The following is a 21,735-nucleotide window of genomic DNA, read 5'->3' on the forward strand; positions in this document are numbered from 1 at the left end:
GTATTGAGCTGTACTGTATTGTATAGGGGTGCACGATATTGATTTTTTGACCCCGATACCGATAACTTTATGCTCCTCAAGCCCGATACCGATATTTATTGTATTATAAAAAAGATTAAATGTATATTCCTGTAGTTTTGACCCAACCAGATTTATCATGACATGAGCGTTACTAATATGAACAAAACAAAGCCAAGACAACAGTTTTGACTGATAAAGTGACAATATACATTTTTCCAAATAAATATAATTTGAATCAGAAAATTCACAATCCGTCAATAACTTATAAAGTTATAATACATCCAACCTAACAAGTCACCTGCAACATCACCACCGCTACGATGGTGTGTTAAAAGCCTACGACGACACGCGAGCAGCTAAAGCTGCTGTGAATCCAAAGCCAGCTACAAAGGAACCCGCGGCGCTTGTATCTATTGACGAGGCGTTTGCTAAATTAAAGAAGTTTGACAGAAATGGCCCAAGGGCTCAAGCCGCTAGCTTTTAAGCAGTGCTTGGTGGTGCAAATTAACCTGGCTACTACGGAGCAATAAGTGACTGCGTATTCAACCGAGGGTTGCATCACAGTCATGAAAGGGGCTAGATTTGGCGCAGCTTTAGCTGCTCGCGCGTCGTCGTAGGCTTTTAACACTTTGGATGCCACGCCCGAGATTTCTCTGGTTTACCCCCCGCGGGTTGAATGCCCATCACGAGAATACTCCGGGTTTTTTTCTTTTTTTATTAGCGATCTGAAATCATATTGCATCAAGCGAGCCTACCGTTGGAGATCCAGTCACCCCAGGCGCTCAGATGTGAAAAAAGCGCCCCCTATCGTCTCCCAGATGGTAAATCACCCTTTTGGATTGGACTCAATGAAAGTGAATGGGAGAAAGGATTTCCGACTCCACATTTTACTTCTCACTGATGTAACCGGGGTCTACCAGAGTTCATTCTGGAGCCTTGGTGCCGCGGCGAATATGTGTTTTACTGTATACACGATGGATCAATCAAATGAGCGATTTTTTCGAATGGCGATCGGAAATTGGAATAATCCATTTGGATTAGGGATGCCCCGATCGATCGGCCACCGCATATTTATACTGATTATCGGCCGATAACGATCGGTGGCCGATCGATCGGGGCATCCCTAATCCAAATGGATTATTCCAATTTCCGATCGCCATTCGAAAAAATCGCTCATTTGATAATGCTTTATTTTCGCCGAGCGTCAAAACCGATCTCACTCGCTCGTCTCGCTGAGTTCTGTCTCAGACACCGGGAGCTGTGCGGCGTCTGCTCCTCCCTCCAGCGCGCATGTAAACACGGGTCTATTAGTCTAGTCTCGTGTGACGGGAGGACGGCGTCTCCCTTAGCTAACGTTAGCTACCGTTACAAAATGACCCAGTCAACCATTCACTTCCAGTCCAATACATGATGATGCATTGTCTAACCGAACGGTATCTAGCCGGCCAGCTACCGATAGCTCCTGACATCAACAAACTCTCCAGCAAGTCTAGTATAGAGACGTGTATCATTGATACCTCAGCTAGCTCATGTTAGCTGACGCCAGCTCACTGTTCAAAACTAAATGTCCCACTGAACTAAATAGTTCACAGAGGCGCTGTATCAACGTTATATAGCCGGCCAGCAGTAGCCACAGATAGCTCCTGATATCAATGTTTTATAACACTCATTCGATGCATATTCGAGCTGAGGGCATGTTGTTGAATTTGATCAATAGAGTCCAGCTGCACCTCCGGAGAATCCTGGCCGTAGCTGCAGGCTACTCGAGTATGTAGGGTCTAGCTGCAGCTCCGGAGAATCCTGGCCGTAGCTGGAGGCTACTAGAGTACACACAGACAGTGGAGCTTGTTGCGTGGTGGGGATGTCTTGCAGATAATACAAGTACAAGTCTAATTACTGGTATATAATATATATATTTTATAAAAAAAAAAATAAAAAAAAAAATAATTTCTTTTTAATCAAAAACGATCGGTATCGGATCGGTATCGGCCGATATGGCAAAAAACGTGATCGGGGCATCCCTAATTTGGATACCATCTGATCTCAGGTAAGGAATCTATGTTATCAGTCTTAGGATAATCAGACTAGTTTTCACGGATATAAGCGTTTCCCCTATATGTGATATGGCTGTTTTGACTGTAAAAGCCATCAGGAAATAAGAGCAGCGATTATCAGCACGCGGCACGAGCGTGCGTGCGCACACATATACTATCGATTATCTAGCGTTTATTTGAAAACGATTCATAAATAGGCCGACAAATGACAACGTTCTAGAATATTCCAGTAAAAGACTATCATAGAATGTGTTGTTTTTTTTCGCGAAAACGGTGATTTTCAAAATGCTATCAAACTGAAATGAAGCGATAAAAAAACAATCTGCTTTGACAATGTTGACTGGAAAATTAGTCTTTGATAAGCGACGGGCAGATTAGACACATAGCCATAATTTAAAACATAGATTAGGCGATATTAACGTTAACATTGGAGTGGATTTGGGCATTCAAGGGGGTAAAAAGGAAAACACGGCTGGCTCTCAAAGTGTTAACACAATAACACACCATCGTAGCGGTGGTGATGTTGCAGGTGACTCGTTAGGTTGGATGTATTATAAATTGTTGCCCTTTTCCCTCCTCGTGGAACTTCTGCATTGCATTTGTTACAAATAGCAAGCAAACTTTTTTCCTCTGAAACTATTGCCACACTACCGACGCCATCTTTGTTTACATCCGCGCTGCTTCAGAAACTTACGTGGCTACGTCACAGCCAAGAAAGGGAGCGCTGGATGTGTGTAAAACGCCCTCTTCCTAAACCACACGCTATCAGTCGTACCACAGTATTGGCAAAACGGGAGGAGCCTACAGTAAAAACAAATGCCCTTCATCCCAATTCACCCGCACCGTAGGGGTATACGGTATAAACCAGGGGTCGGCAATTAGGTCTGGCCACGGGCCAAAATTTCCCCAAGCAATTGAATGGCGGGCCAGGACCAAAAACAATGGCTAATTTAATATAATGATAGTGAAAAATGCAGCACCGCGGCCGGTGCATACACATAATAATAATTTTATTTATATAGCACTTTTCATACAGAGGTTGCAGTTCAAAGTGCTTCACAACAGTAAAAAATACAGGCATAAGCTAGCATGATGCACTCGCAAATGGGGGACCCTGATGTAAACAAGACAAACATCTTTCTCTGGTCTGCATCCCCTTAACAATTGTGTGTATTGAGCCGTACTGTATTGTACCCATTCTGCAATCTGTTAATAAAGTTTTCATTCATTCATTCATTCATGAACAGCAGATCAGCTGTTGCAGATCACCGCGGCGAGTGATGAACAGCAGATCAGAATGCATGAAAACACGACTCACCATAACTGCCCTGGGCTTGTTTCAGTCCTCCAAAATCCCTGCTAATGTTTGAAACATGTAAAATATCCACTCGCCGCCCTCCAATTCCAGATTGCCGTTGCATGCAGCTACTTTATCTGCCAACTTGAACACAGTTGTCATCATTCATTGCCTCGTTTGCTATCTTGTCGCCACATATTATGCAGAGAGGACCTCGGCACGCAAGAATCACCGACCTGTTGCGATAAACCCGTATTTTAAGTATGACTCTTGTTTATTAAAAGAAGCTTTATGTGTCTTGGAGGTCGTATGCTCCTCTTCTGGCTCCTCAGTTGGTATTTCCCCGTTGCAAAGAAGCTATCCAAAGACGTTTGTTTTGTTTTTGCACACATTTTTGCTAACGTTAATCGCTCGCATCCCGATCGCGGAAGTGAAAGTGCGTTAGGGAAAATATACACGCGGCCCGGTGGGACTATTCCATTGGGCAAAAGTAGCCTAGTTTTAAGTTAAAATATTATAAATCTACATGCCTTGAGGATGTCACTCTTTATATAGCCTGCCTATCAGGCAAAAAAAATTATTCTAACGGAAACACTGATACCGTGATATATACTGTTACCGTCTATGCTTCAAATTATACCGTGATATACATTTTAGACCATACCGTCCACCCCTACCGCACCGCATATTTTTTTTACCAAAAAATATATTATATTATCGGAGCTATTAATAACGTTATCGGGTTTATCGGGATGACGTCATAATTGCTGATATCGTCCCGATAATTATCGTGCATCCCTAGTATTGTACCCATTCTGCAATCTGTTAATACAATTTGCAATCAATCAATCTGTTATGCTTAACACGCAGTACTATTAACTTTACTTAATTTCTAAGATTATATCATTTAGTTATTTTTATATGTGTGATCTAAAGATAAACAAAGGGTTTTAAAAGTGTTATATTTATCTTCTCTTATAGTACCAGAGAGAAGCTGAGGAGAATCAACCAGCAACAAAAGCAAAATTTATTAAAATATATATTTATCATTTTTTTTTCTTTTTTTACATTTTAAGATTGAACCTTTTTCCCTGTGGTATCGAAAATGGTATCGAATATCGATACTTTTCAAGGTATCGTATCGAAGTTTGAAATTCCAGTATTGTGACAACACTAACACCCACAAATCCATAATGTGTAAAACTACCAATAACAAGTTCAACATAGCTATGTTTCACGTAAATCTCAGCAGACACCAACACACAGGTATATAAACCCATGTCTCTTAGGCCTATCTACAGAAGTAATAACTCATTTACTAACTTACTACCAGTTAATAAGTTATAACCTACCATCTTTCTAGCATAAAGCCTAAATACCAGCCTGGGCAGAAATAGTCAAGTCTGACTGAAGCTTAAAAACAAACAAAGGCCCTATTTCAGCCACTTGTCTCTGAGGTGCAAAGCAAACAACTGGGTACAAACGCTGTAATTTCAGAACCGCACAAACACAGGCTCCCTCTCTCTCTCTCCCCCTCTCCAACCCTGGATCGTCCTTGTACACATGACAACACGAGCTCCTCTGATTTGATCACCGGCTTTGGACTGACCCATAGCGACCTTTCAATTTGAGGTTGAAAGGGCTCGTCCCTCCCACTCTCCGGCTCAACCTAAACATGCCTCCCTCCCCCACACTCGCTGCAACCGAATTCTGTCCTGACCAACTCTCTACACACCCCACCCCCCCAAGCTAATGCATACATACCCCTAGATACACAGGACCCCCCCCCCCCCCCCGCCGCCACACACACACGTCAGTGAAGAACCACTCCGACTTTGGCAATTGGAAAGGGTTCACCCAAAGTGCAAGCCCCGCCTCTAGAGAATTGTACACACAATGATAGCTTTGCAAGTGTGGAAGTTATACAGTACTCGTGTGTGGCGAGTTTTTGGCCTAGCAGAGTGTCAATCACAACCCGTATACACTGTAATCTTCCCAGAGTCCCAAAATCCAGTTCTCTCCAAACCACCAGGCCAGGAAACTTGGTTTTAAAAAACACACACCGGCCAGAGTGGCTGGTGAATCCCAGAATTTGCAAGTTGCATTCCATTGTTTCACCAGCAAAAAAGAGTCCGAAATTATTCTAAAAACGATGGTTATTTACCTGCCAGAATGGCGGGCAGAGTAGGCAAACTTCCTGGCTACAGTCAAAGTTCACCAGCGTTTGGCTGGTGAACGGTGTTAACTTCCTTCCCTGCTAATAAAACACTATCCATCTCAAGTTTTTCCGTCCCGTCTGTCGGTCTGTCTGCAAAACAAAAGGCTGGAAGCTGGATTTCCCCTTTACCATTAATACCTCCCATTGCACCGGGAGTGTGTGTGAGGGGATTCTAAAAGCATTACATCACTTCCTGTCCCACTCCTAGTGATCCGTCGTTAGGGGTACCAGGCCCAGCTGTGCTCACTTTAAAGAAATCCTCTGAGACCCTGGACACACACTCACACACACATCGCCCCTCCCAATTCTCATCCAATAAATATCTGCTGTGTGGGGGGGGGGGGGGGGGGGGGGGGTGACATCATCGTTAAACAAGCTAGGGGACTCTTCAGTACTTGGACATACACACAGGGAGGAAGGAGAGTGGTAGGTGTAGTCAGGCCTAAAGCCTTGCGATGGTGGAACAACCCTGTTAAGCCAGTAACCGTCTCTCGTTCTGTTGACTCTCTCTCTCTCTCTCTGTCTCTTTGTGTGTCTGCCTGCCATATGGAGGATGAAGGCATCAAAGAGGGTTTTTCCTGACCGATGCTGCCATCGCAGACCAATTATCCTCGGGCAACAGCCGACGAAGCAGCAGGGTGTGTTGTCTTTGTGTGTGTATTTGTCTTCTAAAGCAAAGGAGACTTACACAATGGACAGAGTGTGTGTGTGTGTGTATGTGTGCATAATATGTGTGTGTCTTCACAGGTTTGTGTAGTACAGTATATATGTTGCCGTTTGTGCGTATTGACCACACAGACGCCACTGTGGAGGGAGGTGGGGGGGCAGGGCATCGTCGCTGCACCGTAATGAGGCGATGAATTTGAGCAGAAATGCGCGGCATGGTCGGCCTCCGTTGGGCGGGTGAAGGGTTTGGTCTCCTTCCAAATAGGGAGGGAAGAAGGGAGCGAGCAGATGCACTCCGCACCGTAGGGGTCAAAAGGGGTGGGCTAGTTTGTGTTAGCCACATCCAGTGTATTAGCTTAGCCATGCTAGCGGGGGATCCCCATGGAACTTCCAAGGGTCTTTGTATTACAAACACCAGAATAAATACTATTAGTCAAAACTGTAAGGCTGTTTCATTTACAATCCAAACCTTGTGGGTAGTTTTTGATGGGTTTTTTAAAAAGTTAGCATTGCCGTTTAGAATGAGTGAGAATGTCGACTTCAAATCTACATTGAGTCATTCATTGTCCACCTTTTCAGAATATTTTTAAGGTGTATTACAATCACAAGTGAACTAACCCATTTATATGGTTTAATAATGATTTTGTGTTTTCTTTTAGACCTCAACGCATAACTCCAGATAGGATCATCTAAACATTATTTAACCAGGCAGGACAATTGCAGAACTGTCTTTTTTTTTTATCCACTTTTTCTCCTTATTTTTCTATTTTTCTCCCATCAGAATTTCGTAATTCCAATTCTTCCCTCCCCTGTCTTGAACGTTGCTAGACTATGCCTCCCACTGGTCGGCTGTAGTGAGGATAGAAGCCTTGCATCACGTCACGTGTCCCCTCCGGTACACGAGGAGGCAGCCTGTCGCATCTTTTCACAAGAACAGCTCGAACTCTCAGTGGCGAGGAGTAACGCGTGGGAGGCTCACGCTGCCCCCCATACTTCCTGTTTCTGCTGTACAGGCGTCACCCAACCGACCTGTAGGAGTCGCTGTCCAAAACGTCCAATCCCCACCCACCGGCTTTCCCACCCTCTAACACTGCCAATTGTGTTAGTATGACGGCCGGCCAAGCCGGTAGCAACACCGAGAGCTGGGCTCGATACCAGTATATCCTGTGTTAGTGGCGAGCGCCTTGCCCACTGCGCCACTCAGCCGCCCCTTGCAGAACTGTCTTGTGTTCAATAATGACCCAAGTCTTTTGTGCACAGAATAGGATTTTTATTCAAATAAAACACTCAAGGACAAGACAGGCACTTGCAGATAAGGGTAACAAATAATCAGATCAATAGGATCATCGCCTTGTCACTACTAACCGCCTCGGACAGTCCTTCATACCAGCGGCCATCAGGCTCCACAACAGTGGGCAGCGACTAGCAGCCTCCAGGCCCCACAACAGGGGGCAGCGACAGCGACTGCTACCAGACATTGACCTGGGACTTATAGGAACCCAAGGGGGACAAAGTAGACTACCCTGGTACTTTGATTAATGTATACTCAGTAGATAGTAAATTATAACACTACCTCATGCATACTGCACCTCATGTGACACTGTGAATAATGTGAATATTCCTCAGCTAGTCAGATAGTAAATTATATTGACCATATTGATCAAATTGTTTACACTGCCTGTGTTGTCTTTTACTACCTGTATACTGTGTTGTTTTACTACCTGTACCCCTCCCCCCCATGCTGCTATGATGCCTGAATTTCCCCAAGGGGATCAATAAAGGAATATCTTATCTTATCACAAAAATAATCCTTGCAGAATAATGAGTAAAATAAACTGTGGGAATTGCATGCAGATAAATGTTAAAAGGCGCTGGAAGTCCGCAGCCAACTTCCCGTCAAACTAGGCGTTGCAGATCAAATGTGAATTAAGATCCAGCAATTTCATATCCTATTTCTTGCCTAAAATGTTTTCAGACCAAGCCACCATGTTTTGCCTGCTCCACACACCAGACATTATGGAGATCCCTCTCCTGAGTGGATAAAGTGGGAACGAGATACCAGAACATTTATTTCCGTTTACTGCAGAGCAGGAGGGACTGGGAGACCCTTATTACTGACCAGTGATGGCTGTTGGAATGTAGAGCTATTTAACACTTGTTTTAACAAGAATACAGAACCTTTTCGGTATTATGCATTTTTTTACCTCATTGTTTGCATTTGTACCTCATTTTGTACTTTAGTTTGTATATTTTGTATAGTGGGAGGACTTTATACTTCTTTTTACTGTATGAAGCACATTCTCAGGGGGCTCATACTGAACCAAGCATTTCACTGTAATGTACATGTACCTTAAATGTGACAAATAAAACAAAACTTGAACTATTAGGAAGCTGCAAATGTACTACAATTAAAATTACAAATACACCTATCAGACAGATATACACAACACATTGGCTATACATCAGAAAAACATGCACATTGCACAAATATAGTGAACTAAGGCCCAGACACTATAAACTAATAATAGACAACCACCAATAGGCTGCTTTTCCCCCAGGTTTGGATTAAAACTGGTGGTCAATCCCATTAACTCTGCGGGGGGAGGGCAAACGGGTTACATCACTAGACCTCCCCTCTGCTGCCAGGCAGGAGAACAAACGGGCCTCATCCATTCCGCCTCGGTACGTTCCAATCTGCATTCCATATCTGCATCCTCCAGGTTCTGATCATAGATAAGACACGGAGCTGGGAAAAACACACCAGCCGGGTACACATGCACTCACTCGTCTGTCGCTTACAAAAGTTCACATCCAAGCTACTTATTTTTAGATCGTCCATAAACAAGATCTAAACATCCTCTTTTGTGAGCTTGTCGTCGCACCACGAGACGACACGCTTCTACTCGACTATGGCGGCACGCGCGTGTAGCCCGTCCCAAGAGACACCTGGCGAGCGTAGAGAGCGGAATCGCGTGCAGTCTACGTAGTTAGAGAACGAGCGTCTCGGTGTCGTGACTCAGACAGATGTGGTCCACCTGCGCCGGGTTCGAGTAGAAGCACACGGTCACAAAGAGTAGACGTAGAGCATGTGAACAAATAATTAATTACAGACTAAGAAGCTATTTTTGTGAAAAAGGAGCTAAGCTTTTTTTCACTGTATGGTGAGTTTTTGGAATAAATGGAAGTGTGTGTTGAAGTTACCACAACCGTTTCTCAATCATCAACTGCGTGACCGTATAGGACTTGGGAACGTGATAGTCAGGTAAAGTCACGCCATCTGTAGAGGATCAATCTGGTCGACCGTGTGTGTTGACAGATGGACCTTTTGAATAAAAGATGGTTTGGAAGCCTTATTCGCACGAAAAGGCTGCCACAGAAAACATCACAACCATCATGGGGGGAAACCTCTACCCTTATTTTTCCTCCACTCCACCCCTACCTCACTTTTTGTACATTTTGCAGTTTTAGAGTTTCTCAATACAAATTGATGTAGCAATGCATAGCAACCGTCTCCCCGCCCACTTACATAGCATACAGAGTCATGTTCACACGGTTAACGAGGATCTAGCTCTGACAGCCTATATCTCTCTGCTAAGCAAAGCAGCTGGTTTTCTCCCACCCCTATTTCTATGTTGCTCTCAGTCTCATAAAAGAGTCGAGTAGGGTAGGCCAATGTGAGCACCGACACACATAGGTCAATGTGAGCACCGACACACATAGTAGGCCAATGTGATCACCGATACACATTAGGCCAATGTGAGCATGCACACTCAATCAAAATCCATCTTGCATCGCTAGTGACAAAATGATTTGCTCCTCTAGTTCCTGGCACTCCTCTCCGAGCTTCAGCGAGTGCTTTCCAGGTGGAGATATAAGGCCATGATGCCTATTATGGCCAGAGCAGTAATGTGAATGAGATCTATATCTGTGTGTAGAGTGTCTGTCCGGCTCCAAGCAGCCCCGCTCTCTGCCGGGCCCGGAGAAACCCTCAGTATCGACCCGACCACACCTCCCCCAGGGACAACTGAAGGTTAGTCTGGGGGCAGAGAGAGATGGAGAGAGAGAGAACAGTACAAGACAGCACCATATAGCCTGATGTGGGTTATCTGTGGAGATCATTGACCTCACACGCACCAATCTCTCCGCTTTCAAAACACATTTCCATGCTGCAAAGAAGACCAGAACAAAAGCCTTAACCAAAAGAACAGTCGAGACAACCCTCCAGAATCAGAATTCACAATTTGCTAAATACAAAGCCTGTAAAGGAATTTGCCTTGCATTCGTTGGTGCAAAAAGACATCCAACAACTTTTACAGTGCAGTGACAACAGGATGACTCAGCCAGGTACAGTGTGGGAGGGGGCAGCACAACAACAGAGAGTAGACTAGTCTATATGAGCCAAGTCACACTCTCTATCCATTTGGTTCTATGCATACAAGCTACCGCAGAGTACCAGGCAGGTATGCACCAACTCAATTCTGCGTCTTCTGCAGTGTGCAAGAGGAGACAAATATGAACCACTCTCGAATGCCATGGTGGGTGCACCACTTTTGCCTTACTGATACCAATTCTCAAACGCCAAGTATTGGCCAATACAAAACACCAATATGACACAATCACTTTTACCAAACAATAATAGGCTGGAGACCATTTGTTTAGGATCACTAGAGAAAAACTACAAGAGATATCGCAGACCGAACCATTTTTCTCCATTAGAGAGAACTAACATCCTTGTGTGTGTGAAAAGTAGAACATATTCTGGGATGTCACATTACGCTAGTGTCTTTAGATCAGACGTTACTGGGGAAATTCTCCAACAACTCTGTTAGCATTCTGATATTGGATATTGGATATCAGATATCAGGATCGCCATGTAACGTGTGCATCGATCCCCGTCTAGCTCTTGAGATTCTTTCTTCAGCCCTGTTCAGAATTCAGATGTTGTTCACACATGGCAACGTGGTGTTTGTTTATTGTTGTGCTGCAACACAGTGGCAGTCCTCCCGCCTAGTTCTCTTAAAGTCTTTAGTGTGTGTGTGAGAGAGAGACACGAGAAAGAGTGAGAGCAAGAAATAAAGCGTGCGAGTGTGACATACTACAGATATTGTTAGACGAGAGAGAGAGAGAGAGAGAGAGAGAATGGATCAAACAGATGTGGGCTCTTCTTGGATGTTGCTATGAAAAGGGAGCTTGGAGTGCCTGAATGAAATACCAGTAAACCTCAAACTGAGAGTCTGCTGCAGGCATCATGTGCGTTCACACACAACAAGGCCTACATCTTCCACTCTTTATTTCAACTGTTTCACACAACCAATGCCTACATCTTCCACTCTTAATTCAATTTGTTCAAGAGCTTTGCACGGAGAGAGAGAGAGAGAGAGAGAACGATAAATGAAAACACACTGGTGTTTTATTGAAAGCAATAGCAACATAATGCAATCACGATCACTGCAGTTGGACTCACCTTTTAATTTGCCTAGTAACCCGTGTGTGCGTGCGTGTTTATTATAGTAAACACACAGACACACGTGTTCTGTGCAAACAGCCATATGTAGGCTAGACAGTAGTAATTCCAATCACTGCAGTTTAACTCCCCTTTCTGTTGGACCTACTACTAACCATGGTCAACAGAGAATGAAAGTGATTTTCTGTCCTACGGGCTATGGTTTAAAAATAGTGGAGAAGACGAATTACAACTGAGATGACACCCAAATAAAAAGGCACGCAATACAGTATTAAGAACATTTCAGCTAAATTAAGTTAGTCTTGTTTCCATGGCTAACGTTAGTAGCAAGCTGAGAGCATCAGAAGTGGCTAGCAGCACCATTAGCCAGCTAGTAAGTTAGCAATAGCCAGCATGCTAGCCAGCTAAAAGCCATGGTAAAATGCTTATTTGGCTTAGTTGCACGAAAGAAAACGTTTTAAACTACTTTACCTTTAGTCGCGTTGTCTTTCTGTAGTGTTTTGGTATCCACTCTGGAAACATGGCATCCGAAAAGGCAGAGTACAATTGCGACAGTCCTCAAATCCACAACCCGCATCGTTGCAGATGTGTATCAGTATAAAGGGTTTGTAAAAGTATCAGCCGAAATCTTTGCTTTGACCAACTCACTGACTACATCGGCGTATTATTATAGGGTGCTCCGTAAACAGGCGACACTCCATATTTCGGAGTATCAGCGTGTTCCTCCAGTTTTGCCTGTAGTGTGTTTCTGCTGTTCTGCATCCCCCAGCCCTTCTGCCGCTCGGTGGGTTTTTTCCTCAGCGGGCCAGGCAGGGAAGACAGCCCCGTTCCTCTAGTCTATGGCACATGCCCCACCAGCACACAGCACCAACAGGCTGCTCCGTCCACACGCAGTCATCCCCAAATGTATGAAGTGGTGCCACCTGCAGGTTAGGTTAGGTTTAGGTTTACTTTATTTGATCAAGGGGGACAGTGTAAAGACACACACACACACACACACACACACACAGCATTGTTTGGATCAGGGCTGCCCAAAGAAAGACCCGGGGGCCAAATTTGGTATTTGGTGTATGTTGATGCAGTTTAATGATATTTGAGGCATGATTTGAGACAACTTGCTTATTACCGAACACTATGATGATGTAACAAAGATGCCAATGCCTGTATGTTTCTATGTTTCATTCTACCTGGTGTCATGTTACGTTTTTGACCCTTGGCCCTCCATGTCTAAAATTCTGGCTGCCCCTAGTTTAGACTCTTACATGTTGTGATTAGATGCTCCAGAGTAGGGCTGCTCGATTATGGCAAAAGTCATAATCAAGATTATTTTGATTGATATTGAAATCACGATTATTAAACACAATTAACTTGTTGATTTGAGAACATCAATCGACCAAAGGCTGTTTCTGTCATCTTCTACGAGTTAACAAAGATGTTTCAAAACAACTGGAGAAACGTGCAGTGGCTCTATCCTCCTCCTCTCAACACGAGCTGAAACTACTGTTTGGGCTTATGGTAGGGGGGGAGGGGCGGAGCACACCGCTGTGAAGGAAGAGTGTGCTGCATTTACAACACAAGACTAAATGAGAGCGACACGGCATGCGGCACAATTACCTGTGTTATCTCGATTATCTTGTTTTCATGATCAGGGGAAGACAAAATCGTAATTTAAACTTGATTAAATGGTAAATGGCTGCTTTTATGCAAAGCGCTTTTACAATTTGTTCCTCACATTTTACCCATTCACTCACACACCGACGGCAGAGGCAACCATGCAAGGTGCCGACCTGCTCATCAGGAGCAATTAGGGGTTAAATGCCTTGCTCAAGGACACTTCGTCACACTTCCCTGGAGGAGCCGGAATCAAACCGGGAACCTCCGGATTACCAGACGACTGCTCTACCTCCCAACCCACTGTCACCCCATGATTACTTGTCCAGCCCAGAACACACCATCTATCCTCAGAGTGAGGTACAGTGCAGCCGGGAGGACAACCTGCTATGTAGATCATTTCTACCATCCCACCATCAACGTCCTCTCACCAGTTCTCCATGCGGACCTTTGCAACCCAGGAGGGGGACATCTACACCTGTACCGTGGGACACGCGGCCTGGGAGGAGGGGGACATCCACACCTGTACCGTGGGACACGCGGCCTGTGAGGAGGGGGACATCCACACCTGTACCACGGGACACACAGCCTGGGAGGAGGGGGACATCCACACCTGTACCACGGGACACACAGCCTGGGAGGAGGGGGACATCCACACCTGTACCACGGGACACACAGCCTGGGAGGAGGGGGACATCCACACCTGTACCACGGGACACACAGCCTGGTAGGAGGGGGACATCCACACCTGTACCACGGGACACAGCCTGGGAGGAGGGGGACATCCACACCTGTACCACGGGACACACAGCCTGGGAGGAGGGGGACATCTACACCTGTACCGTGGGACACACAGCCTGGGAGGAGGGGGACATCTACACCTGTACCGTGGGACACGCGGCCTGGGAGGAGGGGGACATCCACACCTGTACCGTGGGACACGCGGCCTGGGAGGAGGGGGACATCCACACCTGTACCACGGGACACACAGCCTGGGAGGAGGGGGACATCCACACCTGTACCACGGGACACACAGCCTGGGAGGAGGGGGACATCCACACCTGTACCACGGGACACAGCCTGGGAGGAGGGGGACATCCACACCTGTACCACGGGACACACAGCCTGGGAGGAGGGGGACATCCACACCTGTACCACGTCCACGGGACACACAGCCTGGGAGGAGGGGGACATCTACACCTGTACCGTGGGACACGCGGCCTGGGAGGAGGGGGACATCCACACCTGTACCACGGGACACAGCCTGGGAGGAGGGGGACATCCACACCTGTACCACGGGACACACAGCCTGGGAGACATCTACACCTGTACCGCGGGACACACAGCCTGGGAGGAGGGGGACATCCACACCTGTACCACGGGACACACAGCCTGGGAGACATCTACACCTGTACCGCGGGACACACAGCCTGGGAGGAGGGGGACATCCATACCTGTACCACGGGACACACAGCCTGGGAGGAGGGGGACATCTACACCTGTACCGCGGGACACACAGCCTGGGAGACATCTACACCTGTACCGTGGGACACGCAGCCTGAGAAGAGCCAAGAACCAGGATCTGGGGTGAGGATGGAGTTCAGACTGTGTGTAAAACGTGCAGGAAATGCAATGATTTAGTATGTGATAACTGAACAAAAACAAAAAACAAAAAGATTCATAGCCTCTTTAGCAACTGCTGATATACAACTTCAGTTGGCCAAGAAAAAAAGTACTGTACTTTTAGCTTTTTTCTAACCAATCAGACCTTGCCCTAGACTAGAGGGTTTTTACATTTTGCTGTTCTGTTTAAATATATGTCGAGGGGCCCTCATGATTGGTCGGCCGACATTGTGTTTGAGATGATGATTGACATTTCAAGGGACCCCCTGATTGGCTGACTGACCTCCCTACGACCAATTAAATAACTAAGAAGGCATTAATTAAATAATTCCACTGCTGATTCTGCAGTCATGATGGGGTTTTCTTTTTAACCCTCTGGGATCTCCTTTTTTTGGTTTGCCTGGTGTATTTGTGTAATGATGCATGTATAACCTCAACACTGTACTGCACAATCATTGGCTATAGAAGTATGTATGCTGCAGTGTCACATGAATGTATAAATCTGTATCACTATGTATACAAAAAAAAATAAAAATAATAATAAATGAACTAGAATCTCACAATCTCATAAAAAAAATAAACACAGAACAATAATAAAGTAGAGTTTTGGCTTCATGAGTTTTGGCTTCATGTGTTCACCCAAGAATCAGGGGGGAACGTTTTTATTCTATCCAACACACATACAAAATCATTTACATTTTTTCAAGGGAATGTTGTATCAAAAAAGTTAGTTTTGCCAAAACCAGTGACCATCAAGGTCAGTGGTCCTCCTGCTTGTGGTCAGTGGCCATCCTGCTTATGGTCAGTGGTCCTCCTGCTTGTGGTCAGTGTCCCTCCTGCTTATGGTCAGTGGTTCTCCTGCTTGTGGGCAGTGTCCCTCCTGCTTATGGTCAGTGGTTCTCCTGCTTGTGGGCAGTGTCCCTCCTGCTTGTGGGCAGTGTCCCTCCTGCTTATGGTCAGTGGTTCTCCTGCTTGTGGGCAGTGTCCCTCCTGCTTATGGTCAGTGGTTCTCCTGCTTGTGGGCAGTGTCCCTCCTGCTTGTGGGCAGTGTCCCTCCTGCTTATGGTCAGTGGTTCTCCTGCTTGTGGGCAGTGTCCCTCCTGCTTGTGGTCAGTGGTTCTCCTGCTTGTGGTCAGTGGTCCCTCCTGCTTGTCTTGGGTTGATTGTCAAATGGAAGGAGGGATCCCAGAATGTTGCACCTTCATTGGCATGCTTTTTGTATGTGCCAATACAATTCTATATAATACAAATGGAATAACAATTATATATCCACATTATATAGCATGTTACAACCAGATTCACAAAGGAGAATCTACACAATATGTATTATGCTCAAGTTATTCTACTCATTAGTTGAGTTGTTGGGTTTCATGCTGACTTTTTTTCTATAATAAAACACAAGATACTCCTTCCATATGGATCTGCTTAATATTCCATGTTTGATCACTGGGTGTCAGTGTCACATTACACATTTGCTCCGGGTGAGCCTGCTTCCAGCTTAATAGTGCAAACCCTTAAGCAGAATGAATAGCTCAATTTAAAATGTACTGTATACACAGTACCTATAATGTACACTTTGCAGTGACAAACATGCACACCAGTTCTCTCCCGCTCAGATGTGCTTCTGTTCGTGCCTATGTATATAACCCTTTTGTAACCCTTGGATTCTTGTAATAAATCATGCTTTACTACCGCCAGTCAGGAGACAATTGTAGTCAACGATTACATCTGTATTGGATTATGGTGACATTCTTTACATGCATGCCTCTCCCTCCACCTTAAAACCCCTCCATGCTGTGTATCATGTAGCAAAATGTATGATATCACCACTATTGAATCGAATAAAATCAAATGTATTTGTAAGGCCCGACAACAGACGTTAATGTCCCCATGACAAGTCAAGAAGAAACATCACAATAAATCAAGAACAAAGCAAAAACACCATGAAGTCCAAATTTTTTAAAATAAATCGCCATTGTATCGTACCCCTACTGGCTACTGGCAAGCACTTGGCACTTGTCTTCAGACCAACTGCGAACCCTCCACTCACCAGCACGAGACCACTAGTTTAATACCACTAGGGCTGCCCCATCATGGTAGATTATTCCGTCAGTTTCATCATAGTTGACCAAGACTTACTTAGTCACATTTCCCCCTATACCGAATGAGTTATTTCCTAAAAAATTATAAGTAATTGCACATTACAGATTTTGTCAATTTAATCAACTAATCGATTAGTCAACAAAGCCCTTAACTGTTAGTTGACTAAGAATTTCTTTACCCAAGGACAACCCTGAATACCACAGTGTTATCCGTCTGCCTCCTATGTCTAATTGATTAGTTATTCAATGCCTTCAATTGTGAATTGATGGAATGGCTGTCAATGGGAGTTTTTTTGCTCAGATTCTTGTGCAACTTCAATGAGTTTACAATCTTTCTATTCCATAAATATACAAGATATTCTACTTGACATTACATGCATTATTTAAAAGATGGGATTAAATTGACGATTGCATACCCAAAATAATTTAAGATTTATTATACTTTATCCTTATAGGACATGCATGAGTCTGGTCTCTTTTGAAAGGTAACATTCTGAAGCTTCTTACACAATAAAGAAAAATCACGTTGAGTGCTAATGAAATAGAGTAACAACAGAGGTTTGAACACACTGAAGTAAAAGTTTTGTGTACTCACATTTCTTTTTACTGGTTGCCAGATGCAACAAGATGAGGCAAAAAGTAAGGATAACAAATTCATTAAAACACGTACAACTTGATTGACAAAGGTTGGAGATCAAGGTTTTAAACTCTGCAACAGAGGGGAGGATCTCCAAGGACTGTTGGAGTTCATTCCATGAGTTATGGGGCATCATAGCAAAATACAGATTTACCCTGTTCAGAGCAAACTCAGGGGACCTTAAGGACCAGCCAGTCACTAGAACGGGTTTCATAGGTTCCAAAATTCCATTCCAGTAATGATGTAGTAAAAGGAGGTAGCTTTTGGTAGGTGCCGGTGGTGAGGTTTTGCCTGACAAACATACCATAAGGTTATCCTATAACCCTAGTTATATGAGTATAGCGAGCGCTCTGCTCTATTGGAACTATCCCTTTATCCACTCTAATAATGAATAACTTTCTCCACATGCACACACCTATTTACCTCCGCCTGGCCACACCCACATCCGCTCCTATATAAGCGGGGTCGTGGCCACACAATCAGCTCCTTCCCAAGTCTTTCACCACCGAAGGCAAAGACCATGGGGTCCTCAGTGAGTCAGAGCAGAGCGCTCGCTATACTCATATAACTAGGGTTATAGGATAACCGTACGTTATAGATCGTATAGCTTTACGCTTTGCTCTATTGGAACACAGGAGCTGAGCAGAGCGAAAAGCTCGACAGATGTACCCGCTGAGGCCCCCTACAACCATCAGAACCGGGGAGGACCCGGTCCTCCCTAGTGGAGGACGGGAGGGAATCGGATCCGACTGTGTGAAGAGGGTTTAGCACTTCAAACGCACAGGGAGAGCAGGCCGTGGGACTTACCTTCGTTCAGAAGGACCCGCGACCACTCAGGCGCGCATCCCACATGCCACCAGGGAACGGACGGGAAGCAAAACACCCCCGTCACAGCCCCCAACATCACGGGGTCGAAGGTCAAGAACCCAACCCCGTGGCAAGGCTGCAGCAGCGGAGCGCGGAGGAGATCCCAGCCCTAGGACAACCTGAGGGCTAGGACCCACTGAAAAAAGGGGGCCTGGTGAGGCCAACGAGGCCGCAGCATCGGGACCCCACCAGACGGTCACTGGTGACATCACCCCCCACATCGCCAGTGTATCGGACAGGGCCCAAATCAAGAGCAGGCCCTTCCCCCCTTGGCACGCCGCTCTGAAGCACTCTTCAAGAAGCTACCCCCCCACAACACTGCGGGGCCAGTCGGCGTGCCGGGGAGACAACCCCCAAGGAGGTTCAGGGCTGGACACTGCGACGAGATTATCGCAAATTGCCCCTTAATTTGGCCCGTGCAAGTGGAAAATAATATTTGGGGGCAACCTTGCGAGTAGTGATTTCAACCCTTCATTCGCATTTCACTCCTAAATTAATCCATACAAATTGGATAAAAAAAATATTAAAACATTAGCCTACAACATTATGTCGCGGTGCTATGAAAGAATCTGTCTGCAAATGAACTTACTGAGATAGCCTGTGTGGAAAAAAAGATTTGCGTGTGAAGTGAATCTGGGTCACACAACTTGGTAGTTGTAGTCTATCGTGCGATTAAATACCATGTCCCTGTCTGCGTAGAGTCCATACAGCCAACACCAAATCCCATAATTCCTAGCGAACCATCGAAACTGAATGTGGGCTATGCATCGCCAAATAAGAACTTCCTTTCAATAAGTTTAAGCCGCTAATTTTGGTCTGCAAGAACAACGGACGAATATCAGTCCATCTTATGACAACCACGTCCGATGTGGAGAGATGTTAAGAGACCATAGCCGATTAAATTAAGTCGGATCTGGCAGTGATGATTACAATGACGGGGACACGGACACTTCTAACGTTCAGCCATGTATTAGGTGAGTAACCCACTATTAGGATGTTTTTCAATACTTAAATACTGTCTACTTAAATTTCCCTCCGGGGATCAATAAAGTATCAACCTATCTATCTATCTAATAATGAGACAATATGCAAATAAGATAATACTAATAATTGTCACGGTTCCCCGTATGAAAGTGGCTTGCAACTTACTGCTGGTAAAATCACTCTTTATTTCTCGTTTTGCATAGTATTACATTCCACTTCTATAAACAATCAAAGTCCTACCGTAAGAGCCTCATACGGGTCAATTAAAGCTTTTTGATTAGTCTTTCCTTCGAGCTAAGTTGAACGGAACATTTCACTGTCAAAAGCGCAAATGTAAACAAGGTTGCGTCGCAACACGGTTTTCAAATTAAAGGTATACACATACCGTAGTAGGCCTCTCAATTCTTATAAAAAAAAGTCCCGGATATACATAAACATTAATTGGCATAGATCTCTATAAACGGCTCAACACATTGATCACTTTAGGCACACCCTGAAACCAGTAACATCACAAATATGAAGCGGGTAATTACCCATAAAAATAATAAACCTTTCATGGGGCTATTTACAATAATAATAATTCATTTTATTCATAAAGCACTTTTCATTGTGAAACAAAGGTATGCATAGTTTCTTGTCCTCCTCATTAATGCAATGGTGTGTGTGATGTGGTGATCTCATTCAAGGAGCACTACAAGCGTGCGCACACACACACACACACACACACACACACACACACAGTTTGTTGTTTTTATTCTATTAGTGATTTACACACTTTCTCAGTTGGTTCATTATAAAAGATACAAACCTGAAAACAAACGCACTTAAATGTTAAATAAAAGGACCACAGTAATGAGGCAGGAGGAACACATTTCTTTGCACTATAATGGTAAAATTGTTATTTAAAAATGTGGCCCTAAAAAATATTCTTTGCCCCTAAATTTCTCATTTAGGGGCAAGTGTGCCCCTAGTGAAAAAGCTTAGCGTACAGCCCTGAGGTTGATCCCTCAATCCAGACAACAGGCCCCAAGAGCAGAACTCGACCTGTGCCTGGAGCACTGCGGACTAGACAAGCGCCTAAAGGGTCTACTGTGAGAACAGTATCCCAGCGGAAGGGGTGTTCGGTATGCTGTGCACCATGTCATAACCTCCACAAACCCGACCCCCCAATCCAGCGGGGTCGGGTTCTGACACAATTGGCAGATGTCATGAAAGATGCGGGGGCATACTCTCGGGCAGACGGGGTCAAGCCCGGCCTCAACCTGAGAGTCAACTCTGCTACCAACACACTGGAGAACCAACCACCCCCCTATGTTTGGTTTAACAGGAGGCGGTTGTTCCCTTAACCCACAAAGAAAACTCAGAAACATAACTGCGTGTATACACAGGCTATACAAGCAGCACAAGTGTTTCAGTTTTCAAAGGGTTAACCCAGGCCAACAGGTTGACGAGAACGAGTTCGGACCTGGGCCCGGCGGACCGGGACCTACACAGGGATGCCTAGAGGAGTTGAGAACAACCTCCCCAACAGCCCCCTCCCAGCCCCGTCCTAGCAGGGAGGGAGGGGTGAAACAAATGGAGAGGGACCAAGCCCCCTAACACAGCGCAAGGTACAACACAGTATGGACCAAGCACGTCACTGTTAAGGGCAACCCGTGGTGGCATACATATGACACACACATCCACGACATCAATCCCTGCGACGCCCGGCCCGACCCGGCATTTCCCCCCCGGAAAAGCACTAAGTCCTTCGGGGTACCAGAACAGCAGATCTGCGCCCCGGCGGACAACGGGTTAACTGACCTGGTCCGGCGCGACCAGAACCAGTCCCACGTCCTAGTCACGCTGCCATCCCCAGTCCTAAGAGGGGGGTAGGTACGCGTGTCGATCCAAAACATCACAGAGGGCGCCACCAAGACGGTCAGTACGCAAATACACTGCTCCTGGTGGCCCACCTCATGGGCGTGAGACCCCTCCGCCAATGTTTTGATCTACTCCGTCATCTCCCCCCGGAGATGCACGTGAGCCGTCGAGTCTAACCTAGTGCACTGGCGCTCGGTAGAGATAAAATCTCCTTCCCAGCAGCCCGCATAGAAAACGCTGTTTCTATGAATTGGGCAACCAAGGCGCGCCAGCCATAAAGTGGTTCCACATGGAAAGCACCCAGGGCCAGCGCTATATGCATGTCGAG

The 21,735-nt window shown here is 45.5% G+C and overlaps 1 protein-coding gene across 1 annotated transcript in view; it reads right to left on the bottom strand.

Annotated features, from left to right (window-relative positions):
- Positions 1-12,485, bottom strand: part of fam171a1 (family with sequence similarity 171 member A1) — a 109,183-nt gene extending 96,698 nt beyond the window's left edge. The window contains exon 1 of the mRNA XM_084337024.1: positions 12,192-12,485. Within this exon, the coding sequence (XP_084193150.1) occupies positions 12,192-12,297 (106 nt within the window). The 5' untranslated portion in view covers positions 12,298-12,485. The remainder of the gene's footprint in view (positions 1-12,191) is intronic.
- Positions 12,486-21,735: the final 9,250 nt, after the last annotated feature.

The sequence above is a fragment of the Notolepis coatsorum genome (genome assembly GCF_963971535.1).
Source record: "Notolepis coatsorum genome assembly, chromosome: 19".
Classification (NCBI taxonomy): domain Eukaryota; kingdom Metazoa; phylum Chordata; class Actinopteri; order Aulopiformes; family Paralepididae; genus Notolepis; species Notolepis coatsorum.